The 24,028-nt window shown below is 38.8% G+C and overlaps 1 protein-coding gene across 8 annotated transcripts in view; it reads left to right on the forward strand.

The window, feature by feature from the left end:
* Nucleotides 1-24,028, forward strand: part of CDON (cell adhesion associated, oncogene regulated) — a 102,930-nt gene that overhangs the window by 25,382 nt on the left and 53,520 nt on the right. For 7 of the 8 annotated variants that reach the window (XR_011075352.1, XM_068554359.1, XM_068554356.1 and 4 more), the window contains 6 exons: nt 16,408-16,544; nt 18,095-18,367; nt 19,650-19,796; nt 20,691-20,834; nt 21,500-21,787; nt 23,711-23,980. Coding sequence is in view for 7 of the 8 variants with exons in the window: in XM_068554359.1 (XP_068410460.1) it covers nt 16,469-16,544; nt 18,095-18,367; nt 19,650-19,796; nt 20,691-20,834; nt 21,500-21,787; nt 23,711-23,980 (1,198 nt within the window). In the remaining variant the exon portion in view is untranslated. Of the gene's footprint in view, nt 1-3,598; nt 3,678-16,407; nt 16,545-18,094; nt 18,368-19,649; nt 19,797-20,690; nt 20,835-21,499; nt 21,788-23,710; nt 23,981-24,028 lie in introns of all 8 variants that reach the window. The other variant, XM_068554358.1, reaches the window with a different exon arrangement.

The raw sequence follows: 24,028 nt of genomic DNA on the forward strand, positions 1-24,028 counted from the left end.
GCTGACTGCCGAGTCATTGCTGTTTGTGAGCAAAGTAACAGGGCTTCTGGTGTTAGCTCTAGTACCTTTTTTTCCTCTTAGATTTAAAAGGACCTCTTGATAACATCCATTATTTGAACTCTTTTCATTTTTGTGTATGGCTTTTCTGTACTGCTACATCATGTGCTTTGATAGTCATTTGGCTTCAGTACCTGTCAAATTGTATGTTATATAACTATTAGCTATTGATTTTTAAAAATGGACATCATAAAATTTAAGTAAATGAGTGTTCGCTTCTGTAGAAGACCAAATAAACTCAGCAGACAGATCATAAAGCTTTAGTGCTGATTCTCTTCAACATCTGTTTTAGAGTGCTAGACCGTTCCAATCATTTCTCTTTTGGTTTACTAGAATGTTTTTAAACATATTAAATTAGTAGTGTGTTAAGACATGTCGTAATTCCTAGGAACCGTTGCTACGTTTCTCTCAGTGTACGTTTATTCATTTATCGACATTCGTTAAGCACTCATTTTGTGCAGGATACTTCCCGGGTGTTGGATATACAGTGGTGAGCAAAATAGACATGGTTCCCTTCCCTCACGGAACTGACAAACTAGTGTTTAATCCAGGTCCGGTAGAAATTTTTTACATTTATGTCTTAAGTCTTTAGATATAAATATCTAGCCTAGTTCTTTTTTTTCACACTATAATGCGTCAGGTAAAACCAAATTCTGTACTTTCTCTGCATGACTCCTCCTTGGCTACAATTTTTACTCAGGAGCAATCAGATTAAAATGAACATCAAGGCCGTTACTGTATGAGGAAAGAAGTACGTTTAAGAATAATCTACAGAGAAAGCAAGGGGATGACGGGAATTTTGTGAGTTGAATGTAGGGATGTATAGACAAATGTTCCCCGCCTCTGAAACAACAGTTTCCCAATAAGGTCTAAAAGTTTGGCCTGTTTTGGAGAGGAATGTTAATAATGAAAAGTAAAGGTGGCATTGGGAGCAGGGGGTCTTTTTTTTTTTAAAAAATTTATTTATTTATTTATTTTTATTTTTGGCTGTGTTGGGTCTTCGTTTCTGTGCGAGAGCTTTCTGTAGTTGCGGTGAACGGAGGCCACTCTTAATCGCGGTGCGCGGGTCTCTCACTGTCGCGGCCTCTCTTGTAGCGGAGCACAGGCTCCAGACGCGCAGGCTCAGTAGTTGTGGCGCACGGGCTTAGCTGCCCAGCGGCATGTGGGATCTTCCCAGACCAGGGCTCGAACCCATGTCCGCTGCATTGGCAGGCAGATTCTCAACCACTGCGCCACCAGGGAAGCCCAGGGGGTCTTTTTGAGTGGCAGAAACCTGTCAGTACTACGAAGAGTGAAAACACTCCTTTTGGGAAATTTGTTGGTTGTCATTCAGGATGAAAAGCTAAGGGATATCTGTGTTTAATGCTCCATTAAGGGACATGTGATTCAGCCTATTTTATAACCAAATGTTGGTGATGAGCTTTTATAACATAATCTACTGAATTAAGGCCGTGAAAACTTAAGTCTTTAGGTTGTTTCTCAACATTGCTCTTCAAACCAGCGTGGTTTATAATTTTATATTTGTTTGGAGTAAAATGAGAAACAGTTAACCAAAAGACATGTAGTGATTACTTCCTAAAGCTAAATTTATTCTGAAATTACCTTTTGGCCTACATTTTGTTCTGATCCAATGAAACTATGATCGTAGTTGGCAATTCTTCTTTTCTTTTCTTTCTTTTTTTTTTTTAACTTGGTAAATGGTTGGCACTCTTACATGGGACATACTGGTGTTTGTTTTATTTTTAGCTATTCCTGGTTATTGAAATTGAAAAGTCTGGGAACCATTGCTGTAGATTAAATTTAGTAAACTATCAGTGTACAATTATCCAAATTGGATATGGCTTCTTTGCTGTGCCTCATGCTAGATGTTTTTCCATCTGTAAGATTTATGCCCACGTGTTTATGATGCATCAGTATTGAGTAGGATTCTCTCTCTGACCACAGACTTAAGTTGGCTTTTATCCTTCCCCAGCAGAAATGGAAATGCCTCACTTAGTTTTAAGTGTACCTTCATTGTTCCGTATACTGAGGTCAGGAGGCAAACACCTAAAAAGTCTCTCTATATATAAAAGCTGTTTTTAGATGTTTTATTAGTCCTGCTGTTGGTTATTTTAATTACTAGTATGTTTTATTTGTACCCTGAGGCTGTTCAAGCAAAGAATATAATTCAAATAAACAAAATAATATCTGATGTTTTGGAACGCCCACACCTGCCATCTGGGCCTTTCCTCTTAAGTACTTACTCAGGTTGGCAGGGAAGCTGGGAAGAGAAAAAGAAGATGATTATGTGGAGTTATGAAATGTTTTAAATGTAAATTCTTGGAAAGCTTGATAACTAAGTAGTTTTCAAATTGCCGGTGTTGTTTGCTTCATAACCACTGGTTCTTTTCTAAGATAAACCCTGAGTTTTCATGAGAAGGCCTGTCTTTTCCATCGTGTACATGTTTCTAGCAGTGGTTCAAGAATTCTGTGAAAACCTCACAGATAATTTGACTGTAAGATAGTGGGTGACCCTTTCACAAAGCAGGAAAGTTTGCTAGGGAAATTTCTCCGGTTTCTTTACCTGAAAACAAAGTAAAGGGGCCGCCTCTCTAAGTTCTTACAGTGAAATCGTAAACTAGTCTCCTGCTTCTTTTTCAACTTGGCTTTTTTTTTTTTTTTTTTAAATAAGAGTGAACACGAACAGTCTCTTTTTTTGCTTGCAAACTGACGTGCTGAACTATATGCTTTTGCCTTAATTTTTAGAGCTGAAATTTTGTTGATTTTGGATACCTTTGCTGTTTTTATTCCCCCTTTCCTCTTTCGTTAGTTCAGTCATTTTTGGAGTCTGCCAAAGATGAGGCAAAACCTAGTGTAAGAGGTGCATACAAGCTTTTAAGTGATTTTTCATTTAAACACAGCACTTGTAGAATGTTTGTCATAGAATCCTAAAGCTGGGGAAAAAATTGTGGGTTTTTTTTCTCCCCACTTGCAGACAGAACCTAAGCCACATTAAATTAGTAAATGTTCTAACTGACTAACATTCTTTAAGAAAAAGAAATACATCACTGTAGACCACCAGCTATTAATTTTAAAATATATATATTTAAAATATACTTACTAAATATTTAAAAATCGGTTATTTAAAAAATTCAGACTCCTGTCACTTTTGGAAACTTTTTTATACCTCAAAAAAGTTTTAAATGCTATTGTTTATATGTAGTTCAAGAGTTAAAAATTCAGAGATTAAGAAATGAGGTCGAGGTCTGGTCTCTGTTATCTTATTCTACTTCTACATTATCTCCCCTCCGCCCATCTTTTCTCCCAGCTACCTTGAATATATGTACTCAATACATTTTTGTGGTATAAATGAACAAGAAACTGCTTTTTGTGTTTTTAGGCTACAGCTTCCAACTCCACTCATAATTTGTCTTAGAAAAAGGGTTGAATGAAGAGATTTTAGAAAATTAAGCTAAGGATCCAACCCACAGCATTCTTATACTTTTAAGCCCTAAATTAATCATTTCATTATGTAAAGAATAAAGTTTTAATTCTCTTCTAGATCTCACCAAGAAAACAAAACAAAAACTCCTCAAGTTGTGCATAGAAGCCAATAAGTCCTTAAAATTCCAGCTTACAAGGTACATGGATGTATCAACATATAACATGTATTCTACAGATGTCAGCTATGACATGAGTATAGTGTGATATGAAATATTTAAGAAATATATCAGAACTTAAATATTTAAATGAGAATTGTATCTTTAAAGAAGTCTGTCTCTTTAGGAAGCTGTATATTTAATCTCACATTGCTGTTATTGTACTGAGTAATTTGGGGTTCTCTTGGAATTATCTTTACTGCTTATGGCACTTTAAAAAAATTTTTGGTGTTCTTGAGTTTTTTGGAAATAACCATTAATGAATTAATTGGGTGATGCTGATAGAGTTAAGACTATATGGGGTTAAAAATCAGGTGTAATTATAACCTAATGAGATTATTTTTATACCTTGTTTATACATGGACACTGAAAATGATTAACAAAGGATTTTCAGAAAAGTTTTGCAAAGAGGAGCATCATTAGAATAAGTTTATCTGTCTTCCGGGTTGGGTCTATCTGCTGCTACGGCTTTCCAGTGGTTTCTGTGTGTATTGTATATGTGTGTGTGTGTCTCCTGTATCAGTGTGTCCTTGAATCCTTTCTTTGACCCATCCTGTTTACTGTTGCCCAATATAATGTCACGAAGCAGCTGCTCTTGCTTGATACACATGCAGCCCAGCAGAGTTGTTCCAACAAGCTTTGCTTCATTTCTGGTGGACAGACTGGGCCCAATGCTAAAAGTGCGTCTCAGGCTCTCCAGTTGCACTAAAACTTCATGCTGTATTGTGCTGTGTTTAGAAAGATATCCCAGTCTTAACTGATTTCTTTTTCTGTTTTCACTTCATCAAGACATTGTATCTTGATCATTTCTTTGATTTTATCTGTCTATCAAAGCTTCCGGGAATGCAAGTTTTCTTTCTACAGACCAATGTGCATTTTTACTTATTTTTAGGTTTCTCAATCTGTTTGTGGGGATTGCGTACTAACTGCACAGGAATCTGTGATTGACTTGTGTGCCAACTTATGAACGTGCTTGAAGAGTCCCATTCTCAGTGCTTGGTGCACAGACATGGTGCTGTGACAGCTTTGATGAAGCCGTGTCTGACCTAATTCCCATCACCAGCTTGAACAAAGCAGGCCTCCTGAGAAATCTAGACCCCTTCAGTTAATTTATGCAGCCAAGTTTAAAGATGGAAGAGGTACTTGGAAACTAGTATCACTATGTTCCAGGTCTCTAGGAAACTCATAATTCAGCAGGTCATATAATATAAAAATCATCCTGAAGGAGGTCCAGTGCTCAAGCAGCATTGATTCAAGTTTGTTTGCAGCAAAGATATTTTTTCTTAGATTTCTAAATTCTTCTTATTTTGCTTTTTCCTCAGTGTTTGTGTACATTAGAATATATTTCATGGAAACGAGTTTCTCCTTCAATTCTTATTTCCTTGTTATGAAAATGCAATCTAAACCAAACCCCATGAGGGTGTCTTTCATCATGGCCAGGGAAAATTTGTTCCATTTGGTAAGGTCTGAGCAAGGCATTGGCCTTATTAACAACTATATTAATCTTATTACCTAACACATCATCTAGAGCTCTTTTTTAAATGTCGTCACTTTCCTCCTCCTCATTCTCCATCAAAGACGGTTAGCCAGGTGTCTGTCTGGATCTTTATAATATCGCCCTGTTCAGGGTTAGCTAGTTCCTTGCAAACTTAAGATTTTGCATTTGGCATGTGTTTTGTGGTTACCGTCACTCTCTTATTTTTTCCCATGAAGCCAATTCCAATGACAAACCTGAACATCTCCTGAGAGTTGGATTTGTGGCAAGTGTTGATTCTGTGATGCTTGCAGAGTAATCCCCTTGAAACTTGCTGTATTTTGTGTTTTTAATAATCTCTCCCAAGTCACTTTTTAGAATTTCACTGTCTGTATGCAGCTGTGCTTTTAAATATTTGTAACGCTCCTGTACAGCTCACTGTGGATGCCAGAATTATCTTATCTCCACAATTCTTGGTTTCCTGTGCTCTAGAAGCAGGAAGAAATAGCCTCTTTGAAAGAGAGTGGAACAGGAACACTTGACTTTTTTTTTTTAAACACACAAATATTGTGAACAGAACCCAACTCGGCTCTCACTCAGACCCCTTCCCTTTCGGAGTGTAATTAAGACCACATTGACTCCTATTGCAGCTGGCAGCCCCTCACGGTTGCCTTTTTCTGCTTGTGACCTTTGATCTCCGTCACCTTTCTTGGGGTTAGTCCTAGGCCCTTTTCATTGTGTTGGAGCTGAAGTGGCTCATGTGGAGTTGATTATTTCTTTGCTCATTTGGCCTTTTTGGTGCCATAACTCCAAGTCACTTCCATTTTCTTCCTCGACTTTTGATGGTCCACAGTGAAAGGAAATGCTTCTGCAAGCAGCAGGGTCAGTGTGTATGCTTGGCTGACTTGATTGAGACTCAGGAGAAGTGGGGGAAGGGTCGTGAAGCCTGTAGGTGTCAATGTTTTAAAAAAACGTTGAGCCTCATGACTGCGTGATCCTTCCGAGCTCATGAAGCGGGTACCGCCGAGAGTGCTGCATTTCTGACGGCAAGGAGGACTGAGTTCTGGTGAGAAGAGAGTTCTGCCAGTCGTTGACCTGGCCTGGGTGTTGGACATTCTGCAGCTCTGCTTTCACAAGATCTATACGTTCCTCGTCCTGCGTCCCAGCTATGAGGCAGGTCGGAGAATGCATCCTTGTCAGTTGCACATGACTGCTTGAAGGGATTCTCTAGTCTCTAAAAGCACCGAGAATAGCCCCCAGAGATGAACATGCTGACTCTTAGAGGGTGTATTTGTTGCCACCGAACTTAGGAAAGCACTTTCTTCCCTTCTCCTTTCCTCCGCCTCCTCCTGCCCCTACCCACGCCTCCAGTCAGACCACTGAAGGATGCCTGCCAGCTGTTACTCTCATTTCTCGGGACCCCATGTGGGCAGCATGAAGACTGTCACTGATCAAAGGCTTTAGTGAAGGAATGCGTCTGGTTGCCCTACACTGTGGTACCTTTGAAAGGTATATGGGTGTGAAATTCAGGGACATTTGGAAACTCATTTTTAGGAAGTCTGAGTGTCTGATTCCATCCCTGGAATATCATTTTCTGTCTTTTCCTTTTTTGTTACAAAAATCTTTTTTATTAGTAGTATTCATAATGTGAGTTATTCTGAGTGAGGAATTGCTACCCCTTGAAAGGCGATTTTATTGTATTTTATTTTTAGGCTTCAGCTTGAGGCCCCTCCCCAGTAGGGATAACAGTTCCTCTGTGCGCCGACGCCTCCCTCGTCTCTCCTAAGCACTCAGGCTTCTTTCCGCTTGCCTGCCAGGTCTTTCTTAGAGTTTCTCTGCTCTCCAACTCAGCTTATTAGCTCCACACCTTAAGATGCATCCTCTCCATTCTCTGCCACCCTCCAAACAGCAACAACAAACCACGGAAAGCCCTGCTGCTTCTGTGCGTTTCCTGTCTTAGTGAAGGCACGGCATCCACGAACTCGCTTGTCCAAATGAGAAATCTGGACAGCAGGTTTCATGCCTTTATTTATGGCCGAAGCAGTAGGGAAACAGAAGTGGACAGACAGTGCATTCCAAAGATGTCTAAGAGATGTATTCCTTTCCAATGCACATCATTCACTATCCGGGTCCTATCAATTCTACCTCCTAAATATGGCTACACAAAAATTCACCAATTTTGATAAGTCTTTTTTTAAATGCACGCTGATATGACAGCTGTCACGTACAATCTAACAAAATTGTTTCGAATGAAGTTAAAGACAACTAAGTCTTACTAGAGCCATCTTACAGAAAAAAAACCCAATGAACCTTTTGGCCAACCCAATAGCTTTTAAATATGTCCATGTCTTAACATTTTGTAAACCTTTTACGTTTATCCCCTGATATTTCTCTAGTACAGGTCCCCATTCTCTTTCACAGCAGCCTCCTAACCCCTCTTCAGTCGTCCTCCACATTGCAGTGTAAATGATTTTTCAAAGGCACAAGTCTGATCTTGTCCCTTGCCTGCTTAAAAGTTGTCAATACTCCTCTCTCAGGAAAAAGGCCAAGCACCCTGACCCGATTTATTTTGTTCTTTATGCTCTAGCTTCTACTCGCCTATGTGCCTTACCTGTCACCTGTCAACCCCGTCCTTACTCTCCTCTCCAGCCCATTCTTCCTTGCTCTCTCTGCCTCTGGTTCTGCACACAGACTCTTCCTTCTGCTTGGAATACGCCCCTCCCCTTGCTTTTCCTCCCTCCTCCCAAACTTCTCCATCTGATTCACCAAATCATTGTTTCCTCTGGGAAATCTTCTCACTCTCTGAGTCTTGGTTGGGTAACCCTTCCGTTTTTCCCGTAGCACCTGTACTTGCTTTATTCTGTGGCTTACCTATCCCTTCCTCACTTACCTACTTTAATTCCGGAAAAACCTTTATTTCCTAAAAGCCTTGCTTCTTTTTTTTTGGCCACGCCCTGTGGCTTGCAGATCTTAGTTCCCCGATCAGGGGTTGAACCGGGGCCGCGGCAGTGAAAGCACTGTGTCCTTACCACCAGCCCGCCAGGGAATTCCACTGAAAAGTCTTGCTTCTTAGCGAAAGCCATTTTCATTGATTTTAGTGGAAAAAAAAAATCATGTGTTCCCTCCCAAACCAAGAGAGCTACACTGTTTTCACAGATAGAAAAATAAATCAACTAAGCAATAAAAACAAATTTGTGTAGGTAATAAACAATATTTTGAAAGTAAGTGAATAGTTTGTTCCTAAATATATTACAGTGAGTTTATTGTCCTCAGCAAAGGAGAAAGAGAAGACTTGAGGGTGGTGACTGGTGAAGGAGGGCTGGTGAGGAAGTCCTTGGGGAGGGGGGGGGAGTCGGGAAGTGGACTTGGAGACAGGAAGTCTTCTAAAGGCATGTAGTTATCTTGCAGTCACATGGCACTTAAAGTTACAGCACACAAAAGCACCTTATGGCAAAATAAAGGCTAAGCGGCGAAGTGTCCCACCAGTTGTGGAAACGATGCATCCCCGCCGGTGGGTGTGTCTTTGACCGAAGCTGTAGCATCAAAGTTCCACTGTTTAGTTTCTGATTGAAAAAGTTATATAAAAGTTTATACCAAGTAAAAAGAAGCCGTCTGCAACGTGGAATAACCTCACAGGAGCCCCTGTGGCAAAACATGTAGTCATGCTGTTAGGTGAGGCTGTGTTTGAACAGCTTCTTTAGTTGTCACCTGTCCTCACCTGACTCAAAACCTCCTGAAGGCAGCTGCCCTGCCTGTTTTCTCCCTGGCTGAGTTTCCAGCATAGCACAGCGCCTGGCACGTAGTAGGCAGGCGCTAAGTATTTGTTGAATGAAACATGAATTCCTCTGCTTTGAATTCTTCTAATGCTTTTCACTGTCTCATTTACTTACTATCATCTTCTTTATTCCAAAGTTAATTAGTTCAAGCCCTCTTTTCCTAATTAGGCTGCAGTATCCTTTAGTTCAGGAATTATGCCTTCCTCATCTTCCTCATTTTTGTACCCTCCCAGGACCTTGCCCAAAGTAGGTGCCCTACGTATGGAATTAATTGACTGGATGAATATTTCTTGGAAAAAGTAAGATTCTTTGAGAAATCTGTGCAGGAAATCTTTGCTTCTTAGCTAAATTATTCAAATATTCAGAATGAAGAAAACTTTGAGAGGAGATTTAAAGCTGGATGTGATTAAGGTCAAGGTGGTTCAGTAGGTTAAAAAAAAGTATATTGTGTGTTGGACTTCCGTAATTGAAATTGTGCTGAATTAATCAGTACCTAATAAAAAAATTTCAAGTAGACATGCTTTATTTTTTCTTTTGTTTAGTTATTTCTGAAAACTCATTTTTTTTCTCAACAATTGAGAAATAGGATGTTTTGAAATAGAGGGTTTGAAAGTAAGAATCAATCTTTTTTTTTTTAAGAAGGAAATTACTATTTCATGAAGAAAAAGATGCCTTTAAAAAAGAAAACTAAGTTAAAGAATTTTCTATTTTGAAGAACAATACTGATCCCAAAGCTGAGTTCTTGTTCACAAATTAATCCCAGTTATTCCCTAAGCCTCAAAGAAAACTATAAGAAAGTCTGATATAGGAGTCTAGGGAGGGGATAATTCAGAGAGACAGCTTTGATCATCCTTAGGAAAGCAAAGGCGTTCCTTTAAAAACAGAGGAATCAAATCTAGAAATTCAGGACTTTTCCCAAAGGATTATTCTGGCAGCATGTTGAAAAGGGGTTATAAAAGCATGAAGTTCACAACCTGAACAATAAGTTAAGTAAATGTTAGGGAACTATTTCCTTTCTTATTCTGAGACGAGGCATACCTTTAGCTTCCCTTTGCCAACAGAAATTCTCTTAAGCCTGGGATGGCTTAAAAGGACAGTTTGTAATGCAAGACAAATTGCCTTCTCTGTAGGCATGCAGGAAAGGCTTAGAGAAAGCCCTGTAACTCAGGAGATACCAGCTAGTCTTTAGGCCAGGACTCAAGGAGCAGCATTTGGGCCATATGAGAGTGGGGAATGGGGAGGAGAATGGGTAAAAAAAAGATTTTTACCGCATGGAGGAGTTATCCCCTGATTTGTAGGTTGAATGGGATACTACACTTAGCTGTTCTATTTTTTTTTTTTTTTTTTGGTACTCTGAAGAGACTGTACTACCAGGTGTTCTTGGGAGGAAAGTGACCACTGAGCATCTTCTCAGACACTTAAGTCAGCCACTCAGAACTGCAGTGAAAGTAATGGATGTTGGCCTTTAACTTCCTCTGAGGATAGGAAGGAGGTAAAAGAACTTCCTCATGACCATGTTAATTCCTCCTGAGACCAGTGAGTTGGATAAGCCTTAATGGTTCTGTTTTCCACATGGGAAATTGATCAGGCTTTTGCCAATGTCCAATAGTAAGACAAGATCAAACCCAATTTAAAGTCCAAGTCCTTGAGTTATTTTACTACCTCTAGTAGTTTAGGAAAGTAGGGGTGTATATATATGCTTAATGGACACGGAAAGCAGTAAGGAAGAGAGGATAATGGTTTGGAATGAATGGTAACTTACTATTTTGAATGCCAGCAAATATTGCCAGAAAGCGTCTGTCAGCAGTTCTTGCGTACAAATTTATTTTCAGACAAATACACGTTATAAGTTAAAATCACACAGTATAACAACCTCAACACACAACCCCTTAACTTACTTGAAGTAAATTTTGGGTAAAAAGCGGAGATTTTTGTGTCCATGGTGTTTTTTGTAATTGAAAGTTCAGAGATGGACAAGGTTTGATCAGTGTAGCCTGCAGTGTCCATTATTGTTATTCTTTCTGCAGTTACTTCCATATAAATTTAGAATACTGTTAGAGAAATCCCTAACATATTAGACAGTGAATGTTGCTTTATGCCCTATAAAATATTTTAATTAATTTCTCAAATTCATGTTTGATATCCACACTTAGCTTACCTCAGTGTAAGGATATAAACAGTATGCTGGTGAGCAGGGGTCCCCCCACTGTGCTGGTGGCGGTTGATGGGGATGGGATTGTGCCTTGTTGCCATCTTTTTGGACGACAACCTCAACCATCTATATATTTAGAGTCTTAAAAATGTTTTTACTCCTTGGCCCAATAATTCCACTTTAAAAGTCAGTTCTAAAGACATACTTAGAAGAGTAGTTAAAGATTTATGGACAAAGATACCCACAGCAGTATTATTTGTAATAGCGAAAAAACCCCACAAAACAAAAAATATACATATGCACACGTATAAAACAATGGACCCTAACCAATAGGGAATGGCTAAGCAAATTAAGTGCTGATACATTCATTCAATAAGTATCTATAGCTGTTACAAATGACGTTTATGAATAATTTTAATAATTTAATAATTTAAATAAATTTAATAAACATGATCATGATAAATGAATAAAGCAGGATTTAAAACTATATTCCATATAATGATCTTCAGTTATGTAAATATACACAATATGAAAAGGATTAGTTGAAAATGCATTGAGATATTGATGTGTTGTCTTTAGGTGATAGAATTGTCATGCTTACTTTCCTTTTTTTTGTACATTCATTCCACCTTTTTTTTTTTTAATTTATTTATTTATTTATTTATGGCTGTGTTGGGTCTTCGTTTCTGTGCGAGGGCTTTCTCTAGTTGTGGCAAGCAGGGGCCACTCTTCATTGTGGTGCGTGGGCCTCTCACTATCGCGGCCTCTCTTGTTGCGGAGCACAGGCTCCAGACGCGCAGGCTCAGTAACTGTGGCTCACGGGCTTAGTTGCCCCGTAGCATGTGGGATCTTCCCAGACCAGGGCTCGAACCCGTGTCCCCTGCATTGGCAGGCAGATTCTCAACCACTGCGCCACCAGGGAAGCCCACATTCCACATTTTTATGCTAAATGGGTAATTTTCTTTGTCATTGAGTATTTGTAGAAACTTTCTGTTAACAATTTTCTACCTGATAAAATAGCATATTCACTGTAGAATATGTGAAAGAAAACCTTGAATATTTTGTTTAAAATATCACCTGGCATTATGTTAACCACATTGGATGCTTAAAACAAAATTCTAAATGAGAAAAACACTGCAGTCTGAAAAATGGCAATGTAATTTAAATCAGAATTCTGTTCTATCTGATATGATTTAAATCCGAATTCTGTTTTTAATTTTTGCATGAGAATATTTGGATGGTATGTATGCTAGAACAGAGGTCAGACAGCCTTGGCAAGTGACGTGTGATGGGGTGGGCTGGTGTCCTCTTACTGTGGACCTTTTCTCTGCTGGCCACTGTTTCCAGATCAGAAAAGGAGGATGGGATAACAGTTTCTATGCAGAGGAAATTAGGGCTGTTTTCTCCTTTGGCAAGGTAAATTTTTGTGGGTAAGAAAGATGACATACGTGTTAAGGCCACTGATCTGTGTGTGAGAAGATGGCAGGAACCTTGTTCAGTTGTGATAAACTTGGCCAAACAAATTGTTCATTTGCGAGCAATGCAGGGAAATGATACATATTTATATTTATGTGTATATAAATTATAAATATATAAAATGTATATATACTTATATACATTTATAGTATACACATATATTTATGTATAGATGTTAGATATGTATGTTAAAATATATATATATGTTAAAATATATTTTTTGTTTTCCAATAACTTAATTAGTCAAGTAGCAATAACACTAATATTATTAAGAAGTTTCCTCTTTCAACAAATATAGTACTTTTGAAAATGCCATAGTATTGAATAATTTTCCAGCAGTGCTAACGCATATACGCTGATTTATACATCATCTAACCCTCCTTATGGTCAGGGATGTTTGTTTGTGAGGTTGGACCTAGGTTGCTCTTGGTGGCTGTTGAGTATAATTTCAAGCCACCTGACCCGTAGAGCAACAGAACCCAGGTTCTTGTCCTGAATATCACAATTTTCTAACAAGCTGAGCAGGCTTGCCACAGATAAACATAAACCAAGTCAACAAATATTTAGTCAGTGACTGTGAGGGTCATAATTTCTTTCCAGCTTCTCAAATCAACTGACAGACAGCATGTTAACGTAATAGAAAGATAGGCGTATTCCTGTGTGATAATATTTAGGTAGCAGTAATGAGCTGTGATGTTTTAAAGGACAGCTGTAAAGTAACTCACTAGATCACGTGCTGGGGTTAAAGTTGACTCTGGAATTTGTTTCACTGCTTTTCAATAAATAAATAGTTGAGGAAAGATTTGGCAAAAGGAAGAAACTCTCTTCCTTGTCCTCATCCTCTCAGGAAAGTGCCTCCTGTTAACAAGTTGTTTGAATGTTTACTCTGCCGTGACTGCTTAGCAATGGTGTGTCAGTTCTTACCCTTGAACCAAGGGAAGAATTCAAATAAACCAAAAAAGTTTTCACACAGCTGGCCCCTTCTGCCAGCGGGTGGTACCAGAGTATTTTCTCCCACTTTTAAAAGAGCTCAGCAAGGAAACCTTTAAAAGGCATGCCTCGAACTGATAGTCCGCGAGGTAGATAAACTTGAGTTTGCAACTTGGAGATTTTGGAGTACCTGGTGTAGAGAAGTGAGCAGATCCTGGGAAATATTCGATTTATTCAAAGCCATACTTAAGGTGCCTTACTTTGTATTACTACCCAGTTTTACCAATGGTTAGAATTAACCTTTCTTTTCACAGATGAGCACACACGTAGAATTCTCATTTCTAAAATGTCACTAATGTAACTCTGGCATTACATTTTGTTGTATTCTGTAGTCAGATTCTGTGTCCTGGCCAAGCAGGAATGTAGGGGAGAATTTGTCGACATAATAACCACTCTTTGGATCTCTAGCCTAGCATGGTGTCTGGCATACAGTAGGCACTTACTTTATGTTTGCTAATTTTTGAAATCATATATATGAATGAATAAGTGAATGAAGGAATAAAAATATAGCTAGGTTACACTGAATTCAGTAGAGATAACAGTTCTCATTAAATACTACTCTCTAAGGTACTTCTGGGAATTACGTTATATTAAGGTATTCCTTTCATTTTAAGAAACATCAAGTGCCTCTTTTCTGCTAGGCGTTAGAATTTGCCAAGTTGAATATGACATCATTCTTGCCTTCAAAGAGGACACAGTTATGTAACCAGATAAATTGCAGAGCACAGTAGTGAGTGCAGTGGTAGATAGTGACCAAGGTGTAGAAGTAACACAGAGGAGAAGGAATGAACCATATCTGGAGGATGGCATGGACCTTGTGAATATTCCTAATTTATTTATCTTGTTTATTGTCCATCTCTCCCACAGAATGTAAGGTATACATTTTTGTCTGTTACTTATTTTTACTTGTATATATTTTAAGTGCTCTATCTCCAGCTCTTAGAATAGTACCCATCATGTAATAAACACTCAATAAATATTTGTTGCATGAATGAATAATTTTCCTTCCAAAAGGAATTTACCAATTATATTTCACCAACGAGATATTATAGTGATTTTTACCCACATCCTTACCAGTGCTGGGTTTTGTGAAACTTTTTTTAGCTTTGTAAATGTGTTATATTATCTCTATATTAAAAAAAACACATAAACAAACATTTCCATGGCTGCCATCCATCCATCCCCAGCAATTCTCTCTATTTTTCTGCTGCCCTTTTATAGCAAATCCTTGAAGGAGTTTTCTGTGCCTGTTTCTTCATTTCCTCCCTTCCCATCCTATCTTGAACTGATCAGACTTTTGTCCCTTCTCCACTGAAACCATTCTTGCTATATCACCAGTGGTCTTCTTCATGGCTTTCTGATGCCATCTTATCTTACTCTATTTCTCAGCAGTGTTTGAGATGGGTTGATTACTGTCTTCTTCCAGAAATATTTTCCATTTTTCTCCCTGGATGCAACATTCCCCTGGATTTCTTTTTTTTTTTTTTTTGGCTACTTCTTCTTAGTCTCCATTATTACTTCTTTCTCCTCTATTCAGTGTCTAAAGGTTGGAGTATCTTTCCTCCTCTATCATATTTTCCTTAGTGCTCATCTAATGCCAAGGCTTTAGTACGTCTAATATCTGCATTTTCAGCTCTGACTTCTTCCCACAGCTCCAGAATCCTATATGCAACTGTCGACTAGTTACTGGTACTCGGATGCCTCACAGATCTCAGACTTTCCGTGGCCAAAGCACAGCTGTTGAGCAACCTCTTCTTCAGCCGTTTTCCCCTCTCCAGTCTTCCCCATTTCAGGAAAGAGAGCTTTTACTTATTCTGTTACACCAAAAACTAAGAGTTGTCCTTGATTTAGCTCTTTCTGTCACACTCTTTATCCAAGCCTTCAGCAGCTTCTGTTGGTTTAACCTTTAGAGTATGTTCTGAATCCGGTGATTTTCCTCACCACCTCCACAGCTGACTCACTGGACTAACCCACCACGTGCTCATCTCTCCCCCCAGCGATCACGTAACTTCCCACTTGGTCTCCCTCCTCCATCCCTGCCCCACTTCAGTCTAGTCTCCATCAGCCAGTGATCTTCTTAAAGCATAATGAGATCCCATCACTCCCTTCTCTAAGTCCTCCAAGGGTCTGCCATCGCATGTAGAATAAATGCCAGAATCTTCAGCGTGGCTTTTGAAGCTGGGCGGGATCTAGCCCAGCTTTCCTCTGTGCTCTTTTCTTGGATCATCCCACTCTCACCACAGTGGTCTTTGGATTTCTGCAGACAAGCTCAATCCCCACACAGGCCTGCCCTTGGTATTCTCTGTGCTATCCATGAGTCCCCCATCTGAAAAAAGGGAAGAAAACCAGAAGTACCTAACTCATAGGGTTGTCGTGAAGGTTCAGTTAATATATGAAAAGCACTGAGATGGTGTCTGGCTCGTACAAGCACTGTATAAACGTTAGTTATTATTTTGTTGTTTTTGTTATTGTTGCTGTTTTAAGGAACATGGAGGAGGAATGCATTTTAGTTGTGTTGAGTCTTAGATGGTTGTGAGATGTACAAAGAGAAAGGCGCTAAAGGCCGTTACGTATTCATTTGGAACGATTGGTTCTGTGTAAAATAAGTGTCTTAGTATCTTGGAAGAATGAGCAGAATTTCTAACTTTAACGTCTAGAGATTAGCTTGTGAATTGGGAAGATGTGGATCATTAAATGCCTTGTATTTGACGCACTCTATATAGAGCTTTCAAAATAGAGGGCAGACACCGTGTTCGTAACTCTGGCTATTCAGATAAAAAATTTCAACTGTTTTTGTACTTTAGAATTTCTTCCTTTTTTTTTTTTTTTTTTGATGTCTTTTAGTAAGCCAAGGCCTGGATTTTGCTCTGGAAGTCTGTCCTGCCCGCTTCTGTAATCTGGCGCTATGCATCCAGTTGCTGGACCCTTACAGACACTGCTGTATGTTACTCTCCCGATTCTGTGCTCTTCTGTGCATCCAGGTAAGAGGAGAAGAATGGTAGTTTGGGCCTGAAGCTTTTCCTCATCTTAATCCTATGAAGAACTTCGACTTTAGTGCTTCGACGATAGTAATGGTTTCTAAAGACGTTTCTAAGATTTGTTTGACCAGTGGAATGATTTGAAAACTTTGATTCATTAAGCAATTTAAGGATCTCTTAGTAGTGCTTCTGGGCACTCTCAGGCCTTCCCATCATTGTCCTTATAATTTATTCCTTTTGTTGCCTTGAAAATAAATATTTTCCGAACACGCTTTTTTTTCAGTGAGGATATGTTACAAATCTCTGAATTTGGAAATTATGATAGGAATAAAATGCTGACTATACACCACCAAAGAGGAATTTTAGAATCCATATGTAAGAGTACTCCACTTGGAGTGAGAGAACTTGGTTCAAATCCCAGGTCTCTCATGACCCTGCCGAATTTATTATCTAACTCTGGGTTACTAAAAAGCTTAAATGTGTTTATTATGAAATGTATATATAAGCCTGAGGCTAATTCATGGCCCATATGCATTTCTTTTTATTTTAGATATGTGTGAAGATTTACATAGGAGTATATACAAATACGGTGATGTTTATTTATTAAGTAATATTTATTTATTATCTCTGTTAAAAATACTGTATAACTATATTCGACTTAGTAAGGGAAAATTGATTTAGTGGTTTTATTTCTGGGTTTTTTTTGGCTAAATAGCAACCTCAGATTCAGTCAAGGCATTTCCCTTAATCTTTATTTCTGGTAAAATATCCTATAAAAGTAGATTCAGCAATTTATTATTTTTTTTTCTTTTAAGTATTTTATTACACCAGATTAATAGTATTCCTGTCCCCCGCCCTCATTTTTGGGTGGAGGAGAGGGATCTGTTTTGATCCTTGAGCACAAGAACCCCTCTCCCCCAAGTTACTGGAGGAATAGACGTAACAAATGAAACTACTCCAAACACCAAATAAAAATATTACGATTGATACCCCGTTTATCCTCGTGTCCCCAAAAGGATAGACTTTGTATTTCAGCCTGGCTTCCTAACTTTCTACTTCTGCGTTCTTAAAAGTTGAACATTATTTATATTAAAGGGAAGTAGTCAAATTATTTTGAGAAAATAATTTGCTCTTAAAGTCAAATCCTGTTGGTAATATGGAAGAGAATTCTTTTTATTTTGAAAGTCATCTTCTCTTTTTCAGATTCTTAACTTCCATTTTTAAAAAGCTACTTCATTAAAAGAGCAGTTTACCATTTCTCATTTATAGAATTAGTATTTTGTTTTATTTATATCATAAGGATTCTCATCTGTGCTGCCCTAATTGTTAAGTTCTACATTGGTATGTTGCCTTACTTCTTCCAAAATATAAGAATGTTCCTAGAACTCTTACAAGCTCTAAGGACCATAACGTATAGATAAAGTAAGGGATTGCCTTTCGTTGTGTAGATTCAGATGAAGTGTATTAAACGTGCTCTTCTTTCTCTCTCCCCTTATCTCCTCTTCTCTCCCACTCCCCCCACCCCTTTGCACACGGGGACTGTTCCCTTGTAGACTTGGCACCTTATTTTATTTCTGAGCCATTGTCTGCTGTCCAGAAACTTGGTGGACCTGTAGTACTGCATTGTTCTGCTAAACCTGTGACTGCTCGTATCTCATGGTTGCATAATGGAAAAAGATTGGACAGAAATGTGGAACAGATTAAGGTTCATCAGGGGAGGTTGACTATCCTTTCTCTTAACCCCTCCCTTTCGGGTTATTACCAGTGCATTGCCAACAATAGCATTGGCGCCATTGTGAGTGGTCCTGCAACCATATCCACTGCAGGTGAGTCTGATTTTGTCCCTGTTATACATGCTTTTTTCCTGAAATTACTGTTAATACTTGCATTTTTTTGAGTAGTGGGAGGAGCATGGGCTTTGGAGTAAGACACGTATGAGTTCTCATCCCAGCCTTGACACTTGCTGTGTGTTTAACCTGGGGGACGATACTTGAGCCTTGCTTAGTGTCTTCCTTTGTAACAAGGGATATGGAAATTATTTTGTGCAGCGTTAGGACAGTTTTCTAATGTGAATCTGAATTTCTTTGTGAGTATTTAAAAGTCCTTAATATCAACAACAAAAAAAGCTGTTGTCTGCTTTGACAGTTATTTCATGCAGTCCTTTATCTTTTTTTCACATCTAATTGTTTTATTTGCCTTGATTACAGAATGATTTTCATTAATTTAATTGAAACCAGGCTAAAGAAGCGGGGTAGAAAAATAACTGTAAAAGAAAGGAATGTTGAGTATTGAACTTATGGAAAAATCTGGAATGTGTGGTTTTCTTAGTAAGTTTGAGCCATCTGCCTTTCAAATGGTGATGGCTTCCAGTAATGGAAAACGTCTTTGTGAGGGCACCCCTATTTACAGAACAAATCTGGATTCCCCAGGAGTAGTGAGTTTGTCATAACTGAGAAGAGTAAATGTTTTGGTAGAGCTGTGACCCATGGACAGCCCCAAGCCACACACCGGAGGGCTGAATTCCTAGGAGCTGCAGAGTGCTTTCAGCACTGGCAATAATAAAGAGCCCTTCCATGCAGCCTCCAGCTGTAGTCAACTTAAACCGAGAGAAATTGAGACCTAGTTAGAATATTCAGGTAATTCAAACGATACACTGCTTTTTTTTTGTTTGTTTTTTTGATATCCTCGGTTCATTCTTGGAAACCCTTTTATTGCCATGTGAGTAGCTACAAACAGAATAAGGACGCGTAGGGAAAGTGAGTTTTGATGAGAAACTGGATTAAGAAGGCTTTATCTTGACAGAATGGGAACAATTAGGCTTCATAGTTCTCCCTAATGTTTTAAGAACAGTTTGCTTGTCTTGTAGTCTCCTGGAAGCATTGTCTTCTGGAAAAGGGTGCCATGACTAAGCTCCAGCTCTCAACTGTGCACCTCTACCCCAACTGCTTTCTAAGATAAAAAGATCCTGCTACTTTGGGAACTGGGATTAGCTGCCACAAATGGCCATGGTGCAGATGTTGTTTCTAGTTTTAAAATTTCCTTTGGGAAAGAGAGTTCAAATTTACATTTATTTATTTATCTATCTACTTATTTACTTATTTCTTTTAGTTCTTGGTGATTTTGGTTCATCAACAAAGCATGTTATTACAGCAGAAGAAAAAAGTACTGGTTTCATTGGCTGCAAGGTACCAGATAGTAACCCCAAAGCTGAGGTGCGCTATAAAATCCGGGGAAAGTGGCTGAAACATTCCACAGGTGAGACCTCTTACGACAAGCCAGTGGCACCCAGAGAACAAATGTGATTAACCAACTACCATTAAGCTCTGTGTGCTAGGGGCTGTAGACACAAAAATACATAAGATATATTGTTTCTACTATTGGGAGTCAAGTGGAGTAGTTTAGACAAATGGTTACAGTATGAAATAGAACATAGTATAGAAGACAGTATAGAAATGATTACAACCCCGCACCCCCAAGGCTCACTCCTTCAACTCATTCAGGAATCTACTCAGATATCACTTCCTTTGAGAAGATCGCCCTCATGGCACTGTCTAAAATAATATGCTCTGTCGCTCTGTCCACTTTATTCAGCTTCATTTTCTGTACCACTGTGTTATATGTTTTACTGTTTGCTTGTTTGTCATTTGTCCCTTTCTCTGCCACCTTGTCCCTGCATTGGAGCGTTGGCAGCATGAGTGCAGGGCTTGCTTTATCTGCTTGCTTCATTGTTGTATCACTTGTGCACAGGCCGTTGTTGGCAGAAAATAGGCTCTCAGTACATATTGTTGAGAAGAAATGAATGAAGACGTGAATGACTACTGAGTGGTCAGTGCTGCAGGCAGGGGTTTGCCCAAAGTGGCAGCTGTGGTCATTGTATCTTTGTCTAAATATGTTTCTTGTGCTGTGGTGTTCTCAGTGAGTGATCTGTTGTCTTGGGGCTCTGATGGGTTTGATTTTGTTACTGTAGTGCTGTTGACTTTTTTTGTTCTGCCTTGACTTTCCTTTTCCTTCATTTAATGAATTTTCCCTGATTGCTTATTTGCTGCTCATGTCACGTCTACATTTAAAGCATAACTATCAACCTTTGTTAGTTTTAACTTGTGTCCTTCATAAAGAGAGAGGCCTAACTGCATTCCCTTCCTTCCTCAGAGAATTACTTAATCCTTCCATCAGGGAATCTTCAGATTTTGAATGTATCCTTAGAGGACAAGGGGTCATATAAATGTGCAGCTTTTAATCCTGTCACACATGAATTAAAAGTTGAACCCATTGGCCAGAAGCTCCTTGTGAGTCGTAAGTATTTGGGGGAATCGTGGTCACTGGGAAGAGTTCTCAGAAGCATTTCTCATAAAAAGTTGGGAAGTGGGAGTTCATTTTTCTTTCAGATCCTGTTTGTTTATCATGAGAAAGTCTTTACATGCATAAATGCATTATAGCATAGTACTGTATATGTTTTAAAAATATAATGACTTTTTAGAAGAGAATTTTGGTCAAGATGACAGGATAGAATTCATGTGGAGAACTTCGCCCTTTGCTCAAATAAAAAGAAATTAGTGAGCAAATATCACTTTATATCAGTGGTAATCAAATTGGTAGCTAACTGTGAATTATGAAAAAATATTTACCTGTTCTCTTCGAGATACGATAAGTCATAGCTGATGTTTAGCTTAGGGTGGTCGAGTTGTAGTAGCACCAATAGTCAAAGCATAGTTAAGTAACAGTCCACATACTTGTTGAGAAATTCAGCATTTCCAAACTGCTAATTCAGAAGTAGCTCTAAAGGGTCATCAAGTCTTTTAAATTTAATTCTCAACTGAAAATGATTTAGTTACCAAACAGGACCTCATAGTGTAAAGAAGAATAAATGGGAAGATGGGGAAACTCACAGCTTTGCTAAGGAAGAGGGTGGAAGTGAATACGTAAGAATAATGATTTTTTATTTTCCCTTCTTTCTCCAGGCCCTTCTTCAGATGACTTTCACATTCTTCACCCCACCCTTTCACAGGCGTTAGCTGTTCTCTCTCGTAGCCCTGTGACCCTGGAGTGTGTGGTAAGTGGGATCCCAGCTTCTCACGTGCGCTGGCTGAAGGACGGTGAGGACGCTGTGCCGGGAAGCAAGTGGAGAAGGTTGCATTCGCATCTTGCCACGGACAGCATTGATCCGGCGGACTCTGGCAACTACTCCTGTGTGGTGGGAAACAAGTCTGGAGACACCAAACACGTGACTTACGTGGTGAATGTACTTGGTAAGATGTTACTTGTTAAGTGTTTTTTCAAGTCAGGCTATTTTTCTGGTCTAACTGATGTTTGAGTAGAAGATCTATTTGTGAACCGTAAATGGAATAGAGACTACCTAGAAATAGCTACCCCAGTACCAAAATGAGCTTCATTTCTCTAAAGGACTGCTGAGTTGGGCAGTGTTTCTGGGTGGCACAGAGCGTTTCACCTGGGATGTTCTTGGGAACCTCACCCGCCAACCTGGTTACACAATACAGTAAGTCCCCTACATACGAACCTTCAAGTTGCAAACTTTCAAAGATGCGAACGTGCGTTCGCATGTCCAATCACGTAAGTTAGTTCACGTGTCTGGTGTACATTGTCACGTGTGTGCATCCTCTACAAGTGGCTGTGCTTTTGTGTACTGTACAGTACTGTATAGAGTACCATAGTACAGTATCTTTATTTCAAGCCCAGGATGTCCTGAAGCAAGTGTAAAAGCAGCGGTGATGTAGCTTGTTCTGTACTATATAGACGATTGTTAGTAGGGTTCCTAGGCTAACTTTGTTGGACTGAGGAGCAAATTGAACTTATGAACGCACTCTCGGAATGGAACTGGTTCATACGTAGGGGACTTATTTACAGAGCTGGTTCTTCCTTCTCGATGACGTGGAGGAAAGAGACTGGAATTCAACAGGATGGAAGGTTCTGGGCTGTATCAGTGTGTAGTGTCCAGTAATCGTAACTAAGACAGAGTACTGACTAGAAAATGTCATCTCAAAAAGAAATCATTTCATTTTATTTTCCCTTTTGGAATGCTTTCACTATAGCTGGCTCATAAAATTTGTGTTATTTTCACCCATATTTCTATATATACTATTTATCTCAAAGCTATTCCTTTCTTCCAGCTACCTATCTCACTGTCATGTGTAGCAGCAAAAATGTTTTCCTTTATCAAAACAGATTTTCATGAAAACCGGAAAAAAAAGGTTTTCATAATAAATACAGTTTTTGTAAACCTTCTGCACCTGTTTATGTGCAACAGTGGCCTGACATAGGTTACACTGGAATTAATATAAGTGTGTGGCAAGTGGGCTTTAAAATTTAATGATAATTAGGACTAGATTAATATGCATAATCATTTAATTTGGGCATATGTTACAAATGCCGATACATGATGAACTCTGTCCAGGTAAAGAGTGACTTGATGGATACGAAAGGAAAATTTTTGCCCAGAATACACGTAACCTCAAAGCAGAATTGAGCATAAAAAGAATTTAACTTCCAAATAAGCATTCTTCTGTTTTGGCTTTTGTGTAGTGTGAAATCCAGGGAAATGATTACTTTATTTCAAACAGATCACCTGTAACAAATGCTCAGAGAAGCCAAAGATTAGAAACTCTGCATGTATGTATGTATGTGTGTGTGCATTTGTTGGGTTAGCGGGGGGTGGTTAAGTGGGAGGAGAGATCTATAAAAAGAGGCTATAATGTTTTAGTAACATATGGTTTATCCTATTGGAGGAAAGTAAATACATTTCTAATTTTTTCTTGATGACCATGGTGGATGGGAGTATGTGAGGAAATAATACAATTCAGTTTCAACTAGTTATTAATAGAGAGGAGAGTTGGTATGACTCATGTGATAATTTAAAAAGTACATCTTGAGGGCTAGACTTTAATTTATATTTTTTTATAAAGTACATCTTGAGGGCTAGACTTTAATTTATATTTTTTTATTTATTTTATTTTTTATTAACTTTTTACTGAAGTATAGTTGATTTACAATATTGTGTTAGTTTCTGCTGTACAGCAAAGTGAATCGATTATACATACACATATAATCCACTCTTTTTTAGATTCTATTCCCATATAGGTCATTATAGAGTATTGAGTAGAGTTCCCTGTGCTATACAGTAGGTTCTCATTAGTTCTTATTTGTTTTATTTTTAGAACATGCTTCCATTTCTAAAGGACTGCAGGATCAGACAGTGTCTCTGGGTGCCACGGTACAATTCACGTGTGAAGTTCATGGGAACCCAACCCCCAACCGTACCTGGTTTCACAACGCACGGCCCATTCATCGTTCCCCACGACATCTAACTGTGGGAAATGGATTGAAAATCAGGGGTGTTACCACGGAAGATTCTGGGCTGTATCAGTGTGTAGCAGATAATGGGATTGGATTTATGCAGTCTACTGGGAGACTGGAAATTGAAAACGGTAGGCTTTTAGGTCATGTAATCATAGGAGATTTTACGTTACAGATGG

The sequence above is a fragment of the Eschrichtius robustus genome, chromosome 11, assembly GCF_028021215.1.
Source record: "Eschrichtius robustus isolate mEscRob2 chromosome 11, mEscRob2.pri, whole genome shotgun sequence".
In the NCBI taxonomy this organism is placed as follows: domain Eukaryota; kingdom Metazoa; phylum Chordata; class Mammalia; order Artiodactyla; family Eschrichtiidae; genus Eschrichtius; species Eschrichtius robustus.